The sequence below is a fragment of the Salmo salar genome, chromosome ssa11 (assembly GCF_905237065.1).
Source record: "Salmo salar chromosome ssa11, Ssal_v3.1, whole genome shotgun sequence".
NCBI classification, from domain to species: domain Eukaryota; kingdom Metazoa; phylum Chordata; class Actinopteri; order Salmoniformes; family Salmonidae; genus Salmo; species Salmo salar.
In genome coordinates this window covers 17,894,707-17,914,148 of record NC_059452.1, presented here as the reverse complement: position 1 = coordinate 17,914,148, position 19,442 = coordinate 17,894,707, and the positions used below count along the sequence as shown (strand labels likewise).

Genomic DNA, 19,442 nt, shown 5'->3' with positions numbered 1-19,442 from the left:
GGAGCTTCTTCAAAATATGAAAATGGAAAAAAATGGTGTGAATATATTTTTTGTTTTAATATAATTTATTATCCAATGCTGTAAAAATGTGTATAATAAATATTTAATTTCAACATTTCTGTCAACGAAGATTTACGTCATAGCCTGCGACACACGTTTCTTTCAGCTCGGCGTAGTGCCAGACAGGTGGCTGTTGCAAACAAACCGGCGGGTGTGTCATGGGCCATGGATCCCAAAGGGAAAAAGAGAAAGATAGCTGAGGAGAACAGAGGATTCCACAGTTCTTGGACCGAATCATTTGCTTTCATTGCCAATGCGGAAGGATTGCCTGCATGTTTGCTTTGTAATGAGAAGTTGTCAAATAACAAAAAGAGTAACGTGGAAAGACATTTCCATTCTTCCTGACAGTTATAGGAACATGAAGAAATATGCATTTGGAGTATTATCCATCTTTGGATCAACATACCTGTGCGAGCAGATATTCTCAAACATGAACTACATAAAATCCAAATACCGCACCCGCCTCACAGATTAAAGCTTGCAATCCTGCGTGATTAAAGTTACATCTTACATGCCCGATGTACATCTTACATGCCCGAAAACAGAAGTCACATTAAACGGGTAAGAACACAATCCTGTCATAGGCACATATTTAGTAACAAAGTGGCTGTTTTTATAAAGTGATTTCTGATTTTTGTCAGTATATATTTGGAATGACACATAGGGATATTATTGTGTTTTGTTGCTCAGGTCCGAGGATGGCTGCATTGTATTGTGCGTGTCAAAAGAGAAGAGGGTGCTGCTGCATTTTACCCTTGCACATTTGCAGAAAACTAAAGAGAAGAGGATAATGCACCGAAATCGAACTTAAACTGTATTAGTTTAATTTTATATACTTTACCTTTTCAAAAGGCTGCTGTTTTATTGCACTCTGTCTGTTGCCCAGATAATGGGGAAAAGAGAAGAGGATTGTATGGTATTATTGAGGATTGAAAAGCATTTTATTTCCATGGGGAGGTCTGAAATTACAGGAGGCCTATTATGCACGTTGCACATTTTGTTGTTTTTTCGAATCCTAAAATGACATCAAATCTGATTTCTGTATTGTATTTCTATAATTTCATCAATGCAACGAAACATAATACTGTAATGACCCGGCTGGGTCATAAAGGAAAAAGAGACGGACTCTAGGTGTGCAGGTCAGAACACAGGTTTATTCCTAAACTGGGCTATTGTTCAGGCCACAGCCCACGCCGCTAAATGCCGAACGTACACAATTATACCATGTCGAGTTAAGGGTTACTCCCATAGGAACAGATCAAGGCCCCGAACAGAAAGAGAGAGAAGATGAGACAGTAATCCCTATTTATGCATTTCCAAATCCCGCGGGATTACCCATCATACCCCCCCAACCTTTCCCTCTGTCCTGACATATTTAACCCCTGCTAGTAGCCATGAGAACCATAACACACCCACAAACACAGAACACAATACCGGGTCGTTACAATACATTAATATTATAATGGAAGTTAAACTTAAAGCACCATCGTACAGCAGAGTAGTCACGTGGTGCGTTATTCTCTCCAGGATGCGCTGCAGGTAAAATAAACGTTTAATCATGAATGCTCATTATGTATTTGTAGCCTACTTATCATTTTGATAGTAGGCTAATATAGACACTTACAGCATGTTGCCTTCTTTATAAGGCTTGTAATTTTTTTGCGGCTCCAGACAGATTTGTTTTTTTGGTCCAATATGGCTCTTTCAACATTTTGGGTTGCCGACCCCTGGTCTAGACCAGCCTTTCTTAAAGTATGGGTCGCGACGACCTGTTTGTTAATGGTGGGTCGCGACGTGTCAGTGTAAATGTATAATTATTTCATTAATTACTGGAATTAATTTGGTGCATCTGCGCTCTCTGTTCAGTGAGCTCTCTGCTTAGCAGCGGTCTCTGCACAGTTTGGCAGCTGCTCGAGTGGGAGATTCCCGTGTGCTTCGCGGTTTACCGTTTATTTTTTCTGCAGTTTTCTTGAAGATCACTCAGCGACACATGTGATGCAAAGCTGTCGTTCAGCAGCAGATGACGCGCTATCTGCCACTGACTTGTCATTTCCACTCGCATTCACTCATCGCTGTAATCAAGTGGAGTCATGCTAGCCGCAAATTCTGACTGAGCTCAACTGTTATGAAACGCATATACAGCGATTAGGTTCTCACTCTTTCATACAGACTTATAACGAGGAGCGCCTACAATGTGTTTTGTGCTTAGTAATGAGTCTCTCATAACGAACAAATTAATAAAACGACACGCCCTGACCAAACATCCACAGCATGATGGTAAACGGGGCATAATGCTTCAGGAACAGTGCTTCGACAGTGGGGAAGTAAGTCCTGCTAGCAAGGCATTGTTGTCATATAACCGTTTTTTATAACAGGTCAAGCAGAAAGCAGAAATAAGGGAGTACTAACTAACTCTCATTGTAGTAGATGTGAGTTCCTCTTTCAAACAATCCCCTGGCCTTGAACCCAGCTAATCGCTAACATTCTCCAAAACTAGCTAGATACTGACCCTAGTAACAGTACAGATGAAGATGAATGATCAGGCCTACTGCACATTTTACTGTAGAAATTATTGTTGAAAACTAGTCTAGGTTGGAACTGTTGCTGCTAAAATACAATAATAATTGTTATTCTTAACTAGAATAAACTTGATTGAAGCAAGATGCTTTTTGAGGCAAACACACTCACACAGTTCTGGGTTGTTCATTTTATTCCTGTTCAGAATAAAAAAATATGTATTGTATTTTACCAGCAACAGTTCCAACCTAGACTTTCTTTTAACAATCATTTCTACAGTAAGATGTACAGTAGGCCTGATCATTTTTCATCTGTACTGTTACTTAGGGTTGCGCTATCAAAAAGCCTGTGTGTGTGTTCTGTTACTCATCTGTGTGATGTGATCAATCTGTTTATTCCAATTCAGAATGAAAATGATTTATTGTATTTTAACAGCAACAGTTCCAACCTAGACAGATATGTAAGTGTTTTTAATGGGGGAAAATAAACATTAATAGATATTTAATTTCATTGTTATTTATTTTTGTCTATATTGCATTTGTTTAAGACATAAGGGCAATGAAATGTACTGATATGTATGTATAGCTGCATATATTCCTAAGCTTGGGTCCCAGGAAAACACAGAATTTCTCATTTGGGTCCCAAGCTGAAAAAGTTTAAGAACCCCTGGTCTAGACTAGTCTAGCCTTCTCTGAAAATAGGCTAATATGCGTAGTCTATCAAAAATATGACCGAGTGGAGTCTGTTTCACTACAGAACAATTCAGCTACTTTGAGGCTACTGTACTTGATTGGTCTTTCATCTAGTCTTGTCTTCAATTTTCAGACTGTAGACCCCACCCCTGTGTAGTATGCTAAATCTACGTGCCTACCGTTTCAAGTAATTCATTGCCGAGAGCCTAGACTCTGAAAAGTATGTGTCCGTTCGCGCTCTATGCCGTCTTTTTAGGACAATTCATTTTTTCGGTGAAAGCTTCGACCCTTACCGACAAACCGAGAGTGACATTGACAGACAAAGGTAAAGTAAGCTTTTTCTTTTAAATCAATAGTACAAGTATTGAATGACGACAGCAGGGGTTGAATGATTATGCCTATTAGGAGTCGATTTATATTCAATAGCTACTAAAAGTGTATTGAGTCCACAATAGCCAAAAGGACTCGACTCTCTTTGAGTTCTCTTTCTCTCTCTTGATTTGGAACTGCGTATTCAAAGACCAGACTGTTCTCATAGACTAGATGTAACATAGTAAAAGTAAATCCGGGACACTCAAATTAGTACGTTATATATGTTATGTTTGGTATGATTACACAAGACCAATGGCGATTTTTGCAGTGATGTAAAAATACTTTAAAGTACTACTAGTACTTTTGGGTATCTGTACTTTACTTTACTATTTATATTTTTGACAAATTTAACTTCACTACATTCATAAAGAAAATTATGTACTTTTTACTCCATACATTTTCCCTGACACCCAAAAGCACTCGTTACATTTTGAATGCTTTGCAGGACAGAAAATAGTCAAATTCACACACTTATCAAGAGAACATCCCTGGCCATCCCTACTGCCTCTGATCTGGCGGACTCACTAAACATAAATAAAAATACATATAAAAATTGTGCCGTCTGGTTTGATTAATATAAGGAATTTTTTATTATTCAAACTTTTCCCTTTCCTTTTGATAGTTAAGTATATTTTAGCAACTACATTTACTTTTGATACTTAAGTACAGTACCAGTTAAAAGTTTGGATACACCTACTCATTCCAGGGTTTTTCTTTATTTTTACTTATTTCTACATTATAGAATAATAGTGAAGACATCAAAACTATGAAATAACACATATGGAATCATGTAGTAACCAAAAAAGTGTTAAACAAATCAAAATATATTTTATATTTGAGATTCTTCCAAGTAGCCACCCTTTGCCTTGATGACAGCTTTGCACACTCTTGACATTCTCTCAACCAGCTTCATGAGGAATGCTTTTCCAATAGTCTTGAAGGAGTTCCCACATATGCTGAGCACTTGTTGGCTGCTTTTAAAGTTATCACAAACGGCCGTGTTTGGGAGTCCCATAGGGCGGCGCACAATTGGCCCAGTGTCGTCCGTAGGCATCTTTGTAAATAAGAATGTGTTCTTAACTGACTTGCCTAGTTAAATAAAGGTTACATTTGAGAAAAAAAATACAAAACTTAGTCCACTCTGTTCGTAACATATTGTAGTTTTGGGAACAGAAAATTATATTGAGATCAAATGTTTCATCGATGAGAAAATTAACAGAATGTCGGCCAAAATCCATCTCGTTCCATCTTCTCACACTGCAGGCAACTGGGCTTCGGTAGTGAGTTGAAACGCCAAGCGGAAGCATCACATTTATACATCCAGTGAAATATCTGTCTCATTGTTCTATCTGTGATAGTACTGTCTGAAGATAGGCAGGAACTGCTTCTCCAATAGAAATCCCATATCAAACTTGTAGGCGACGTCATGGCGATGTTGGCTAACTAAGCTCATGCAGGGCATCAAATCAAAGGCACTCCTTCGATATAAAGTTGTTTTTGACTGAAATTAAAATGTGTCATTTTGTCACTTTCACAAGGTTGAAATAATAACCTATTCAAATACTTAAAGACATTTCACTTCTCTCATTGACTTCTCAAACACCAAACCCCGGCCTGGTCTGCTTGGTCTGTTTCGCAAACGTTCCCGGAAGTCTCGCAATGTTGGGTCTCTGGGTATAGAAACTCTGTGGTGCTATGCCAGAATGTGAAAACATACCTCAATCCAGGGATGGAATATGTCGTTTTACTCATAATCATCCCGAATCGAGAAGATTTAAATACTGCTTGTTTTTAATTAAACTGACGTTTTCACTAGCATGATAGGCTAGCTAATGCAATAGCAGTCCATTGGATTCCATGAAAGTGCAACGCCTAGAGTTGGGGTGAGTAGCTACCGGAAGTGTTGTTGAATCCAATGGGTTGCTTTAGCATTAGCTTGCCTAGCATGCTAGCGAAAATGGCAGTTTAATAAAAAAATGAACAAGTCTTCTCCATTCACCTTTCATCATTTCGTGATAATTAGAAGTAGAACAATTATATTCCATCCCTGGATTGAGGTATACTGTGACGGGCTCTGGCTGTCCACAGGCTGTCCACATTCTGACATAGTACCATTCCGACTCAAGGGAGAGAAATGAAAGAGAGTAGGATCCTTTTTGCGCTTCTCCAAAAGTACTAGAACATGAACCATATTTCATACCTTTGTCATTAGCCAACTCTGGTAAGGAACACAAACTATTCATACTCATACAAGCCTACATTAATACCGAGCTTGAACATATTTAATGAGGAATGTCCATGAGATATCATACAGCCCTTTACAGTGGTGAGATAAAAGGACAGTAGGCCTATCCTTAATATAATATGGAAATATGCTATGCTACGGTAAAGTTAGAAGGATAAACTCATCTGGAACAATGTGAATCACTAACCCTATTCAAATTCGGTCACTGGGTACCTTCTTTTATTTCACTCTGGTAATACCAGTATACACTCTGTGTACAAAACATTGGGAATGCCTGCTCTTTCCATGACGTAGCTTTCACCTGGTCAGTCAATGATCCCTTATTGATGGGATCAATCATGGTTTCCAAGAAGTTATCCTAGTTCCAGAGTGTAATCTCAATGAGCACAGTTTTTGCATGAACACATATCCAGTCCAGTCATATGTTTGCTTAATGATTTATATCTCTGTGTTCTCAGATGTGAGCTTCCAAAGAATCCACCTGTCTGGGAATAACAGCCATATAGAGCTCCTGCAGGGCCCTCAGGACAACATGGTGTATGCTACAGGCCACATAAACCTGTTCCAGACAAACTTCCACAGTTCTAAGACCTCTAGAATGGTAGTATGACTGAGTTACATACCCTTACTGCAAACCTTACTTGTGTATTGTGTTGCTTTATATTGATTTAGCTCTATTCAAGTTGTTCTCTAAGTAGGATTGTCCAATACAGTTGCTGTAATGTAAATTATGGTAATAACAGAGGGAGCGTTATTGATATTTTTACATTAAATATTTAGCTAAACAGTTCATCCCCTCTTACATGCTGTGGACTAGATTATGTTGAAATGGATGTATTGAACATTTTACTCTACATGTACAGATGTAGGATCTTACTTTGTGTTATGAGAATTTTGTTCCCAAGGTTCATAAACTGAACTTCAATTAAACTACTCAGTCTGCACCCCAGAGTTTGTAAGGTTCTGGTTAAATGACACAGACGGAGGCCCAGCCTACAATAGTAAACCAAGTTTATTCACGAGAGCTCTGAATATCATACAATGTACACAGCCTTTTATACCTAACGTTTGGTCATATCATCAAATCAAATTTATTTATATAGCCCTTCTTACATCAGCTGATATCTCAAAGTGCTGTACAGAAACCCAGCCTAAAACCCCAAACAGCAAGCAATGCAGGTGTAGAAGTACGGTGGCTAGGAAAAACTCCCTAGAAAGGCCAAAACATAGGAAGAAACCTAGAGGGGAACCAGGCTATGAGGGGTGGCCAGTCCTCTCTCTGGCTGTGCCGGGTGGAGATTATAACAGCACATGGCCTAGATGTTCAAATGTTCATAAATGACCAGCATTGTCAAATAATAATAATCATAGTAGTTGTCGAGGGTGCAACAAGTCAGTAACACAAGAGTAAGTGTCAGTTGGCTTTTTCATAGCCGATCTTTGAGAGTATCTCTACCGCTCCTGCTGTCTCTAGAGTTGAAAACAGCAGGTCTGGGACAGGTAGCACATCCAGTGAATAGGTCAGGGTTCCAGCAGGTCTGGGACAACAGGTCTGGGACAGGTAGCACGTCCGGTGAACAGGTCAGGGTTCCATAGCTGCAGGCAGAACAGTTGGAACTGGAGCAGCAGCACGGCCAGGTGAACTGGGGATAGCAAGGAGTCATCAAGCCAGGTAGTCCTGAGGCATGGTCCTAGGGCTCAGGTCCTCCGAGAGAGAAAGAAAGAGAGAGAATTAGAGAGAGCATATTTAAATTCACACAGGACACCGGAAAAGACGAGAAATACTCCAGATGTGACAGACTGACCCTAGCCCCCCGACACATAAACTACTGCAGCATAAATGCTGAGACAGGAGGGGTCAGGAGACACTGTGGCCCCATCCGATGAAACCCCCGGACAGGGCCAAACAGGTAGGATATAACCCCACCCACTTTGCCAAAGCACAGCCTCCACACCACTGGAGGGATATCTCCAACCACCAACATACCATTCCGGGACAAGGCCGAGTATAGCCCACAAAGATCTCCGCCACGGCACAGCCCAAGGGGGGGCGCCAACCCAGACAGGAAGACCACGTCAGTGACACAACCCACTCAAGTGACGCACCCCTCCCAGGGACGGCATGGAAGAACACCAGTAAGCCAGTGACTCAGCCCCCGTAATAGGGGTAGAGGCAGAGAATCCCAGTGGAAAGAGGGGAAACCGGCCAGGCAGAGACAGCAAGGGCGGTTCGTTGCTCCAGCCTTTCCGTTCACCTTCACACCCCTGGGCCAGACTACACTTAATCATAGGACCTACTGAAGAGATGTGTCTTCAGTAAAGACTTAAAGGTTGAGACTGAGTCTGCGTCTCTCACATGGGTAGGCAGACTATTCCATAAAAATGGAGCACTATAGGAGAAAGCCCTGCCTCCAGCTGTTTGCTTAGAAATTCTAGGAACAATTAGGAGGCCCGCGTCTTGTGACCGTAGCGTACGTGTAGGTATGTACGGCAGGACCAAATCGGAAAGATAGGTAGGCGCAAGCCCATGTAATGCTTTGTAGGTTAGCAGTAAAACCTTGAAATCAGCCCTTGCCTTAACAGGAAGCCAGTGTAGGGAGGCTAGCACTGGAGTAATATGACCACATTTTTTTGGTTCTAGTCAGGATTCTAGCAGCCGTATTTAGCACTAACTGAAGTTTATTTAGTGCTTTATCCGGGTAGCCGGAAAGTAGAGCATTGCAGTAGTCCAACCTAGAAGTAACAAAGGCATGGATTAATTTTTCTGCGTGATTTTTGGACAGAAAGTTTCTGATTTTTGCAATGTTACGTAGATGGAAAAAAGCTGTCCTTGAAACAGTCTTGATATGTTCTTCAAAAGAGAGATCAGGGTCCAGAGTAACGCCGAGGTCCTTCAGTTTTATTTGAGACGACTGTACAACCATCCAGATTAATTGTCAGATTCAACAGAAGATCTCTTTGTTTCTTGGGACCTAGAACAAGCATCTCTGTTTTGTCCGAGTTTAAGAGTAGAAAGTTTGCAGCCATCCACTTCCTTATGTCTGAGACACAGGCTTCTAGCGAGGGCAATTTTGGGGCTACACCATGTTTCTTTGAAATGTACAGCTGTGTGTCATCCGCATAGCAGTGAAATTTAACATTATGTTTTCGAATGACATCCCCAAGAGGTAAAATATATAGTGAAAACAATAGTGGTCCTAAAACAGAACCTTGAGGAACACCGAAATTAACAGTTGATTTGTCAGAGGACAAACCATTCACAGAGACAAACTGATATCTTTCCAACAGATAAGACCTAAACCAGGCCAGAACTTGTCCATGTAGACCAATTTGGGTTTCCAATCTCTCCAAAAGAATGTGGTGATCGATGGTATCAAAAGCAGCACTAAGATCTAGGAGCACGAGGACAGACGCAGAACCTCGGTCTGACGTCATTAAAAGGTCATTTACCACCTTCACAAGTGCAGTCTCAGTGCTATGATGGGGTCTAAAACCAGACTGAAGCATTTCGTGTACATTGTTTGTCTTCAGGAAGGCAGTGAGTTGCTGCGCAACAGCTTTTTCTAAAAATGTTGAGAGGAATGAAAGATTCAATATAGGCCGATAGTTTTTTATAATTTCTGGGTCAAGATTTGGCTTTTTCAAGAGATGCTTTATTACTGCCACTTTTTTAGTGAGTTTGGTACACATCCGGTGGATAGAGAGACGTTTATTATGTTCAACATAGGAGGGCCAAGCACAGAAAGCAGCTCTTTCAGTAGTTTAGTTGGAATAGGGTCCAGTATGCAGCTTGACGGTTTAGAGGCCATGATTATTTTCATCATTGTGTCAAGAGATATAGTACTAAAACACTTTAGTGTCTCCCTTGATCCTAGGTCCTGGCAGGGTTGTGCAGACTCAGGACAACGGAGCTTTGGAGGAATACGCAGATTTAAAGAGGAGTCCGTAATTTGCTTTCTAATGATCATGATCTTTTCCTCAAAGAAGTTCATGAATTCATCACTGCTGAAGTGAGAGCCATCCTCTCTTGGGGAATGCTGCTTTTTAGTTAGCTTTATGACAGTATCAAAAAGGAATTTCGGATTGTTCTTATTTTCCTCAATTAAGTTGGAAAAATAGGATGATCGAGCAGCAGTGAGGGCTCTTCGATACTGCACGGTACTGTCTTTCCAAGCTAGTCGGAAGACTTCCAGTTTGGTGTGGCGCCATTTCCGTTCCAATTTTCTGGAAGCTTGCTTCAGAGCTCGTATTTTCTGAATACCAGGGAGCTAGTTTCTTATGACAAATGTTTTTAGTTTTTAAGGGTGCAACTGCATCTAGGGTATTGCGCAAGGTTAAATTGAGTTCCTCGGTTAGGTGGTTAACTGATTTTTGTCCTCTGACGTCCCTGGGTAGGCAGAGGGAGTCTGGAAGGGCATCAAGGAATCTTTGGGTTGTCTGAGAATTTATAGCACGACTTTTAATGCTTCTTGGTTGGGGTCTGAGCAGATTATTTGTTGCGATTGCGAACGTAATAAAATGGTGGTCCGATAGTCCAGGATTATGAGGAAAAACATTAAGATCCACAACATTTATTCCATGGGACAAAACTAGGTCCAGAGTATGACTGTGGCAGTGAGTAGGTCCAGAGACATGTTGGACAAAACCCACTGAGTCGATGATGGCTCCGAAAGCCTTTTGGAGTGGGTCTGTGGACTTTTCCATGTGAATATTAAAGTCACCAAAAATTTGAATATTATGTGCGATGACTACAAGGTCCGATAGGAATTCAGGGAACTCGGTGAGGAACGCTGCATATGGCCCAGGAGGCCTGTAAACAGTAGCTATAAAAAGTGATTGAGTAGGCTGCATAGATTTCATGACTAGAAGCTCAAAAGACGAAAACGTCTTTGTTGTTTTTTTGGGGGTAAATTTAAATTTGCTAACATAAATGTTAGCAACACCTCCGCCTTTACGGGATGCGCGGGGGATATGATCACTAGTGTAACCAGGGGGTGAGGCCTCATTTAACACAGTAAATTCATCAGGCTTAAGCCATGTTTCAGTCAGGCCAATCACATCAAGATTATGATCAGTGATTAGTTCATTGACTATAACTGCCTTTGAAGTGAGGGATCTAACATTAAGTAGTCCTATTTTGAGATGTGAGGTATCACAATCTCTTTCAATAATGGCAGGGATGGAGGAGGTCTTTATACTAGTGAGATTGCTAAAGCGAACACCGCCATCTTTAATTTTGCCCAACCTAGATCGAGGCACAGACACGGTCTCAGACACATATGTCATACCCCTTACAAATGCCCCTCTTCTTTAACACTGTCAATGCTTTTTTACAAGTCTTCTCCATCACATACATTGCTTATCATATCCTGCCCCATGTTACATAATCTACTGTAAGCCTAAAGGTTTCTCCCCTCCCTGGGTGGGGAGACCTTCTTCCTGTTATCAATTTTACAGTGGTTACAAGTTGTCTGCTGTCTGTTAACAGTTCCCCTTTTTCCTTGAATGTCTCGCTTACATTGCTAAATCCTTAAGCTTAAACTTTTCCTACACACACACATTAGTACCTTCATCTTATAATCACTCGGTTATACATTTTCAGGGTGAAATCATTTAGTCAAACCTTTAATCATAAAATTTTCATTACACTTTGATCACTATTTTGTTGCTGCACAGCAAGAAACGCAAACTTGTAGTATATTCAATGTTTAAAAAGGCTTTTAAAGTTTGTAATATCCACTTTAAAATGTCACTTGATTTACCCTAATGAAAAATGTATCAACGCCGACAAAAAATGTCCATTAATTATAATCCACATGTCCTGTTGTATTAAACTGGCTCAAATGAAGATCCTACATCTGTACCTGTACAATCTTTTTAATGATTGCCTTTGCAGAGTCCTGTGTTTCGAGAGGGATGTAGAAGTAATGATTCCACATCACCAGTGAGTATCTGAAAAGATGAGAGGATGTTGGTTTTATAGCATAGTTCATTACTAAAGCTGCACATATTTTGCATACAACCATGTAACACAGTTCTGTTTTGTCCTTCAGGACTGTCACTATAACATCACTGTTTTACACAAGACTAAAGACCCAAACCAACTGTTCTTGTGTGGAACCAATGGAAAACTCACATTGTGCTGTTACATGGTATGGGAAATACTTTTCATTATATAAGTATACATGACTTTTCATGGTACCATTTTGCCATTGGCGTGTTAACACAAAACGATTCCACTGTAGAACCCATCAGACGACCCGTTAATCTGCACTCAATCCAAGGCCATCGAAGACATTAAACAATACATAAATGAAAGAGAGCCGTCGCTCCTCATTGGTGAGGAAAATGTCTAATTGGAAAACATTACTCTATAATATGACCTAAAGTTCATGAGTGGTTATTGAGCTAATGTGTTGTGTCTCCAGGTTCTTCTGAAGTAGAGGAGTTCTACACCACTCACTCAGGCACAGAGGGTTCCGTGGGGATCAACAGGTTTGGGAAGAACAGACTATGGACACAAAACAGTGGAACAGGTATTGAACAGGGCGAGAGAACAAGACATGGCCTGACATTGTTTTGCGTAGTACTGTGTATCTGATCAGACTGTCCATGGACTGTCATTATTTCTCCTGTTCTTTTCCTTAGAACAGAGATATGTGAGTTTGGTGGCTAGCGGGCAGAGAGAGGATCGTCTGCAGGACAGATTATATGCTTTCTACATAGAGAAGAACCGAGACCTGCATTTGGACTCTGATCTCTGGGTTCCCCGGGTTGCTCAAATCTGCATGGTAAGCGCCACAGGAGGTTGGTGGCACCTTAATTGGGGAGGACAGGCTCGTGGTAATGACTGCAGCGGAATCAGTGGAATGGTATTAAATGCATCAAACACATGGTTTCCAGGTGTTTTAATGCCATTCCATTTGCTCCGTTCCGGCCGTTATTATGAGCCGTTCTCCCCAGCAGCCTCCACTGGTAAGCACTACATACTGTAGAACATGAATCATGTCTGCACTGTATGTAATCACCAGTGTTGCAGTTTAGTTCAGAACATTTTTATAGATCTTTCATATGCAGTACCACTCCATTTCTGCCCATTTAAGCCCTTAATTAAGACTAATTCCATCGGGGGCTCCTTGAGTGGTGTGTGCACTGCCCACTGTGATTATCTTAGCATGTCTGTGGTTGCATGTGTGTTTCAGGCCGATCGTGGAGGACCTAAGGGCTATCTGCAGTTCAGGTGGACCTCCAAGCTGAGTGCCAGGCTCTTCTGTGGAGACTATGACAGCAGGCTGTACTTCACCCAGCTAGTGGATGTGAACACTGTTCTGGCAGAGAGGTGGCAGGATACCAGGGTCTATGCACTCTTCAGGAATGGCTGGTAGGACGACATACTGTAGATAGATCATAATGGACCTTAGTAACATACACAAATCATCAATAACAACACAACAGGCGCTGGTAGCAGGGACCCATAGTACAGTTTATGACATGAAGTTGCAGTGCCGTTAAGAAAATAAATCAAATTTGAAAGAGAAAAAACATAACTGAAAGTGACACAACGATTAAGAAATTAAGAAACCAAAATGTCGTAGTCTTTGTTTTGTTCTTATCACCGTGGAAGTTTGGGTTGGGCTTCCCCTCTCCCCTTTTCTTATCTCGAGAGTCAGCTGTTCCTCTGACCACTGAAAGCAGATGTCGTAAAACATTGTGAAAGAGATCTTTAGTAAGGGGGTCGTTTAAACTTGCTGAGCTCTGTATCTACCCCTAGGGGTATGAGTGCTGTATGTGTCTACCCCTAGGGGTATGAGTGCTGTATGTGTCTACCCCTAGGGGTATGAGTGCTGTATGTGTCTACCCCTAGGGGTATGAGTGCTGTATGTGTCTACCCCTAGCGGTATGAGTGCTGTATGTGTCTACCCCTAGCGGTATGAGTGCTGTATGTGTCTACCCCTAGCGGTATGAGTGCTGTATGTGTCTACCCCTAGCGGTATGAGTGCTGTATGTGTCTACCCCTAGCGGTACGAGTGCTGTATGTGTCTACCCCTAGCGGTACGAGTGCTGTATGTGTCTACCCCTAGGGGTACGAGTGCTGTATGTGTCTACCCCTAGGGGTACGAGTGCTGTATGTGTCTACCCCTAGGGGTACGAGTGCTGTATGTGTCTACCCCTAGGGGTACGAGTGCTGTATGTGTCTACCCCTAGGGGTACGAGTGCTGTATGTGTCTACCCCTAGGGGTACGAGTGCTGTATGTGTCTATCCCCTAGGGGTACGAGTGCTATATGTGTCTATCCCCTAGGGGTACGAGTGCTATATGTGTCTATCCCTAGGGGTATGAGTGCTGTATGTGTCTACACCGTAGAAGATATTGACCACATCTTTAAAACCTCCAACTTCAAGGGACACATGGAGTCCGTTCCAAGCCCACGACCTGGGGAGGTATGCTCAACAATATGACTTTCTAGTCAGCTCTACTCCTTTACTCTGTATGTCTCCTATATTGGACTGTATTCTGTGTATGTCTTCGTATGTTGAAGTATACATAAAAGTGTACATCCTCTTGTAGTGTGTTAAAGACAGTACTAAACTCCCCATGGAAGTCCTGAAGATGGTGGACAAGACTTCAGAGATGGAGAAGTGGGTCACCAGTAGGCCTCTCCTGGTCACTCACCGCTATTACCACCACATCCGCGTGGACAGAGTCCAAGGCAAAGGGAATGTCCTGTTTCTGTCTCTAGGTGAGACGTTTTGATCTCTAGACGACGAATCAGAAATGATCAGTCTGAAAGGAATGACGGGAAACCTTACGCTTGGAGACCTTTAACATAGACCTCGGATGACCCTGGAGCAAGTGATGATAGGGTATACGTACAGTATATTTATAGGAATGTAGATGAGAACGTTTCCATCTTATACTCACACCAGTTTTAAGAGACAGAGGCTTTCAGAAGGTTGAAATACTATTGACCGTACATGGGTGTAAAGTGATACTTTTTTTCATGCTGACTCTCTGACACTGATCTAAGGTGTAAAAAAGGCCTGTATGAACGGTTTATTTTGAAGTCTAAAAAGAGAACTAAGCGGAAGTATACTCTTATCACACTGTGCTGGGAAACCAGAGATACAGTTCATTTCCTGTCATTGGCACACATACTTATTCAAACAACCCTAACTTGAGATTCATGTTTGCACAACAGTTTGTAGGGTGTGCTTAGTGTCAGAGAAGTACAATCCAAACATGAGACTGATGAATGTAATTGAAGTACAGAATCAGAAGCATTACTGTAGCAATAGTCATAGATACTCATAGATATGTGTCCTTAGGGTGAGTCTATGCCCCACCATGCATCAGTACTGTGAGTGTTGTAATGACTGGAGAATGTCTCAACATTATGATGAAACATGAACTATTGTGTGTGTGTTCTGCTTAAATTACTGTGTTGACATTTCTTACACATACCTTTTTTTTGTAATGTTTGACTCTCACTCATATCCTCAATGATCGATAACTGGTGTGTGTGTGTGTGTGTGTGTGTGTGTGTGTGTGTGTGTGTGTGTGTGTGTGTGTGTGTGTGTGTGTGTGTGTGTGTGTGTGTGTGTGTGTGTGTGTGTGTGTGTGTGTGTGTGTGTGTGTGTCTACACTAGGGAATGGAGGGATTCATAAGGTTCTGGAGAGGGATGGTCATGCCTTCATCATCGCTGAGTTACAACCTTTTAATTACAGAGCTCACATCCTCAGTATGATGTTGCACTCCTCCACGGTAAGTCAAGGAACACAGCCCACACGGAAATCTCCCCACAGATCCAACAGTGGTATTAATGAAACATGGAGTGGAATAGACAATAGTCAAAGAGATCCCTTTCAAACCATGTTTTAACACGTTGATCAGTTATTTGATCATGGCTGAACGTTTGATGATTCAACCACAGATGTTCTTGTCCTTGAAAGGCATTCTATATGCATATCATTTGATGGCATTGTGGATTTAGTTGAATAATAAGTATTGGCCACAGGTTTGAAATCGCATGCCTTATTCAAATACACAGAATGTTGTAGGCTGTTGCTAACGTTATATCCATCTCCAATGCGCCCACATTGGAAGGTGGTTTACAAAATCCGACGACAATATGTCCCAGAGGTCTGAACGGGATGAGAGGGACAATAGACAGGAAGAAATTCAACCATAACTATATTTATATCTCTATAATAATATTGTAAAAGGAGTGGTGTTCTTATTGTAAATCAGTAACTTTCTTCTGCAGTCAACAGTCATTGTTTGAAGTATTTCCTACAATATTAGAAAAAAGGGTTCCAAAATGGTTATTTGGCTGTCCCCATAGGAGAACCCTTTTTGGTTCCATCTAGAACTCTCTGTGTAAAGGAACTCAAAAAGGTTCTACTTGGAACCGAAAATAACCTTTTAGGTTCTAGATAGTTCACTCTTTGAAAAAAAGGTGCTAATGTTCTTGTGGTGTTGTGTTCCAGGGGAAGCTGTATGTGAGCTCCAGCAGAGAGCTGGTTCAGATTGACCTGGGCAGCTGTGAGCAGTATGGAGCCCAGTGTGAAGACTGTGTCCTGGCCAGAGACCCTTACTGTGGCTGGGACGGCCATCACTGCACCACAGCTACAAAGTAAGACCAAACACAGTCTGCTTTCAGCTTATAGCATCCGCTGTACAGATATTTAATAGTAGTGATTCAAAAATAGATTTTTCATTAATGGTTTCCTCTCTGTGGTGTCCTGTCAGCCTTACACGGAACCCAAACCGGCTGTGAGCGTGCGCCATCGTGCATACATTTATTTTGTCCCCCCACACCAAATGTGATCACGACACGCAGGTTAAAATATCAAAACAAACTCTGAACCAATGACATTAATTTGGGGACAGGTCAAAAAGCATTAAACGTGTATGGCAATTTAGCTAGTTAGTTCGCACTTGCTAGCTAATTTATCCTATTTAGCTAGCTTGTTGTTGCTAGCTAATTTTTCCTGGGATATAAACATTGAGTTGTTATTTTACCTGAAATGCACAAGGTCTTCTACTCCGACAATTAATCCACACATAAAACGGCCAACCGAATCGTTTCTAGTCATCTCTCCTCCTTCCAGGCTTTTTCATCTTTGAACTTATATGGTGATTGGCATCTACACTTTCATATTACCACCACAACCGGCAAAACAGTTTGTCTTTCAATCACCCACGTGGGTATAACCAATGAGGAGATGGCACGTGGGTACCTGCTTCTATAAACTAATGAGGAGATGGGAGAGGCAGGACTTGCAGTACGATCTGCGTCAGAAATAGAAAGGAGTTCTATTTTAGCCCTTGGCATCGCAGACGCTCGTTAACGCGTGTGAGCAGTGTGGGTGCAATAATTGAATAACATGGATTTCTACATTTATTTTGCAACACTTGCGCACGCGACATTTCCGGTCTGGTCAGCATGTTATACAGTTAATTTGGAACACTTCATGGTGTTTGTCAAAAATGCTAATATAGAGTGGTGCATTCTTTTGGCCAGACCTTATTTTCCATCAGTACAGCTCAACATGGCCAGAGACAGTTTTTCCAGAATTATTTAAACACACATGGCCCTTGTTCAAACAAATGTGGTGTCAGATGAGACCATGGAATAAACAAAATATACTTAAAACAAATGTGGTGTCAGATAGAGGCCATAAAAGCAAACAAAATATACTTCATTTGATTAAACGTAACATACAAGTCTGTCTGCAGTGTGTGTCAGTGGAAAATGTTAGTTCTCACTTCCTCACTCTGATCCCTACCTGCTGCTAAAAGTATACTACACTTCCTCACTCTGATCCCTACCTGCTGTTAAAAGTATACTACACTTCCTCCTCTACACTCCCCCCAGCACATGCACACATGCTACACACACACACACACACACACACGGTACTACACACTACCTGTTGTGTAGTCAAATGCTCTATGCTCTGTTGGTGTGATACCATGTGTTTTCAGTTCCTCTTTGCAGTTTCAAATAACTATCACTGCCAACCACAAGGTAGACAACCTACTGTCCCATAGACAGGAATGAGCAACCTCTGAGAGAAAAGAGACATTCACTATTTGCTGGTTGAGTTGCTGGTTGAGACTCCTTAACTTGTATGTGCTTGTCTTTATACAGTAATACAATTCAGGATGTGGAGAACGGGAACCATCAGGTATGCAGCAACATATCCAGAGGAGTTACTGCAAGTAAAGGTGTGTAGTGTTACAGCCATCCTTGTATAAATAAAAAAACATTTATTTTGACCATGTACTATAGTAAAGGATGGAAACCATCCACAATGGTTGGCTATGGAAGTCTAAAAAGCTATGTTTTGCTCTTAGTTTACTTTCTAAGGTCATCAGGTGGCGCTGCAGATGGAATCAGAGTTTCTCAATCTTCAAAGTACTTCCTCAATTGCCCAACCTTGTCCAGCCATGCTGAGTACAGCTGGAGGCACCATGGCAACACCACAGCAACACCGTGCATCTCCACAGAGTCAGAGAACCAGTGTTTCCTGCTAATAGAGAGCATGGGCCCTGAGCAGCAGGGAACATACAGCTGTGTGTCTGAGGAGAGGGGCTACTACAGGACTCTGGTGCAGTACCAGTTACAGCTGGACAGTGGGGCCACAGGCCTGGCCTCTTACCGCCTGCCCTGTCCTGTTCTGGGTCTGGTACTAACACTGGTCCTGACTTGGCTCTGCTAGCATCAGCTCTATGGACTCTCACCCTAGCCCTATGACCAAGCTGACTTGACTTGGACATCCCTGCACTTGGTCTTCCTTACACCCACGGTACCTCAAGAATAGTTCATGACAGTCAAGTGACCGAGCCATTTCACTGAGCCGTTTCCTTTGTTACTTTCACAATCAATTGGTAAAAAAAAAAAAACCGCTCTAGAAGTTAAAGCTACTGCACTTGTGCTGAGTTAAGGATGTATTGGCCTTATGTGTTTTATAATCATGCTACGTTATCCAATATGGAACTTTTCAGGGGTTTAAAATATTTTATGTGAAAATCTGAATGTACAGTATATATAGCAAAAACAGACTAAGTTTGTTACATTTTAGAAATCTATTTTTTACTTCTAACTTTCTTGCTAACAGCATGATAGTTGTAAATATATACAGTACCAGTCAAAAGTTAGGACACACCTATTCATTCAAGGGTTTTTCTTTATTTTTACTATTTTCTACATTGTAGAATAATAGTGAAGACATCAAAACTATGAAATAACACATATGGAATCATGTAGTAACCAAAAAAGCGTTAAACAAATAAACTCAACAAAAAAAGAAACGTCCTCTCATTGTCAACTGCATTTATTTTCAGCAAACTTAACATGTGTAAATATTTGTATGAACATAACAAGATTCAACAAGGAAGACATAAACTGAACAAGTTCCACAGACATGTGACTAACAGAAATGGAATAATATGTCCCTGAACAAAGGGGGGGTTAAAATCAAAAGTAACAGTCAGTATCTGGTGTGGCCACCAGCTGCATTAAGTACTGCAGTGCATTTCCTCCTCATGGA

At 41.4% G+C, this 19,442-nt stretch overlaps 1 protein-coding gene across 2 annotated transcripts; it reads left to right on the top strand.

Annotated features, from left to right (window-relative positions):
* The first annotated feature begins 1,454 nt into the window (after positions 1 to 1,454).
* Positions 1,455 to 19,187, top strand: LOC106562116 (semaphorin-7A). 2 transcript variants are annotated; one of them, XM_014126717.2, is made up of 14 exons: positions 1,455 to 1,599; positions 6,345 to 6,487; positions 11,783 to 11,830; positions 11,940 to 12,038; positions 12,132 to 12,225; positions 12,315 to 12,422; positions 12,535 to 12,677; positions 13,089 to 13,267; positions 14,218 to 14,326; positions 14,454 to 14,625; positions 15,533 to 15,648; positions 16,374 to 16,519; positions 18,041 to 18,117; positions 18,247 to 19,187. In XM_014126717.2, the coding sequence occupies exons 2-14, from the start codon at positions 6,419 to 6,421 to the stop codon at positions 18,609 to 18,611; spliced, it is 1,725 nt and encodes a 574-aa protein (XP_013982192.1). In that variant the 5' UTR covers positions 1,455 to 1,599; positions 6,345 to 6,418; the 3' UTR covers positions 18,612 to 19,187. The 2 variants fall into 2 exon arrangements, with proteins under 2 accessions (XP_013982192.1, XP_013982191.1); XM_014126716.2 differs by lacking the exon at positions 1,455 to 1,599 and adding an exon at positions 3,294 to 3,594.
* The last annotated feature ends 255 nt before the right edge of the window (positions 19,188 to 19,442 follow it).

What these genes read in the sequence shown, in the direction of transcription:
- LOC106562116 (XM_014126716.2), top strand. Translation starts at nt 3,492, where the DNA reads ATGTGTCCGTTCGCGCTCTATGCCGTCTTTTTAGGACAATTCATTTTT. An exon ending in GGGTTGCTCAAATCTGCATG is followed by an intron (nt 12,678 to 13,088) that starts GTAAGCGCCACA and finishes TGTGTGTTTCAG; the next exon opens with GCCGATCGTGGAGGACCTAA. An exon ending in AGGAGTTACTGCAAGTAAAG is followed by an intron (nt 18,118 to 18,246) that starts GTGTGTAGTGTT and finishes TTTTGCTCTTAG; the next exon opens with TTTACTTTCTAAGGTCATCA.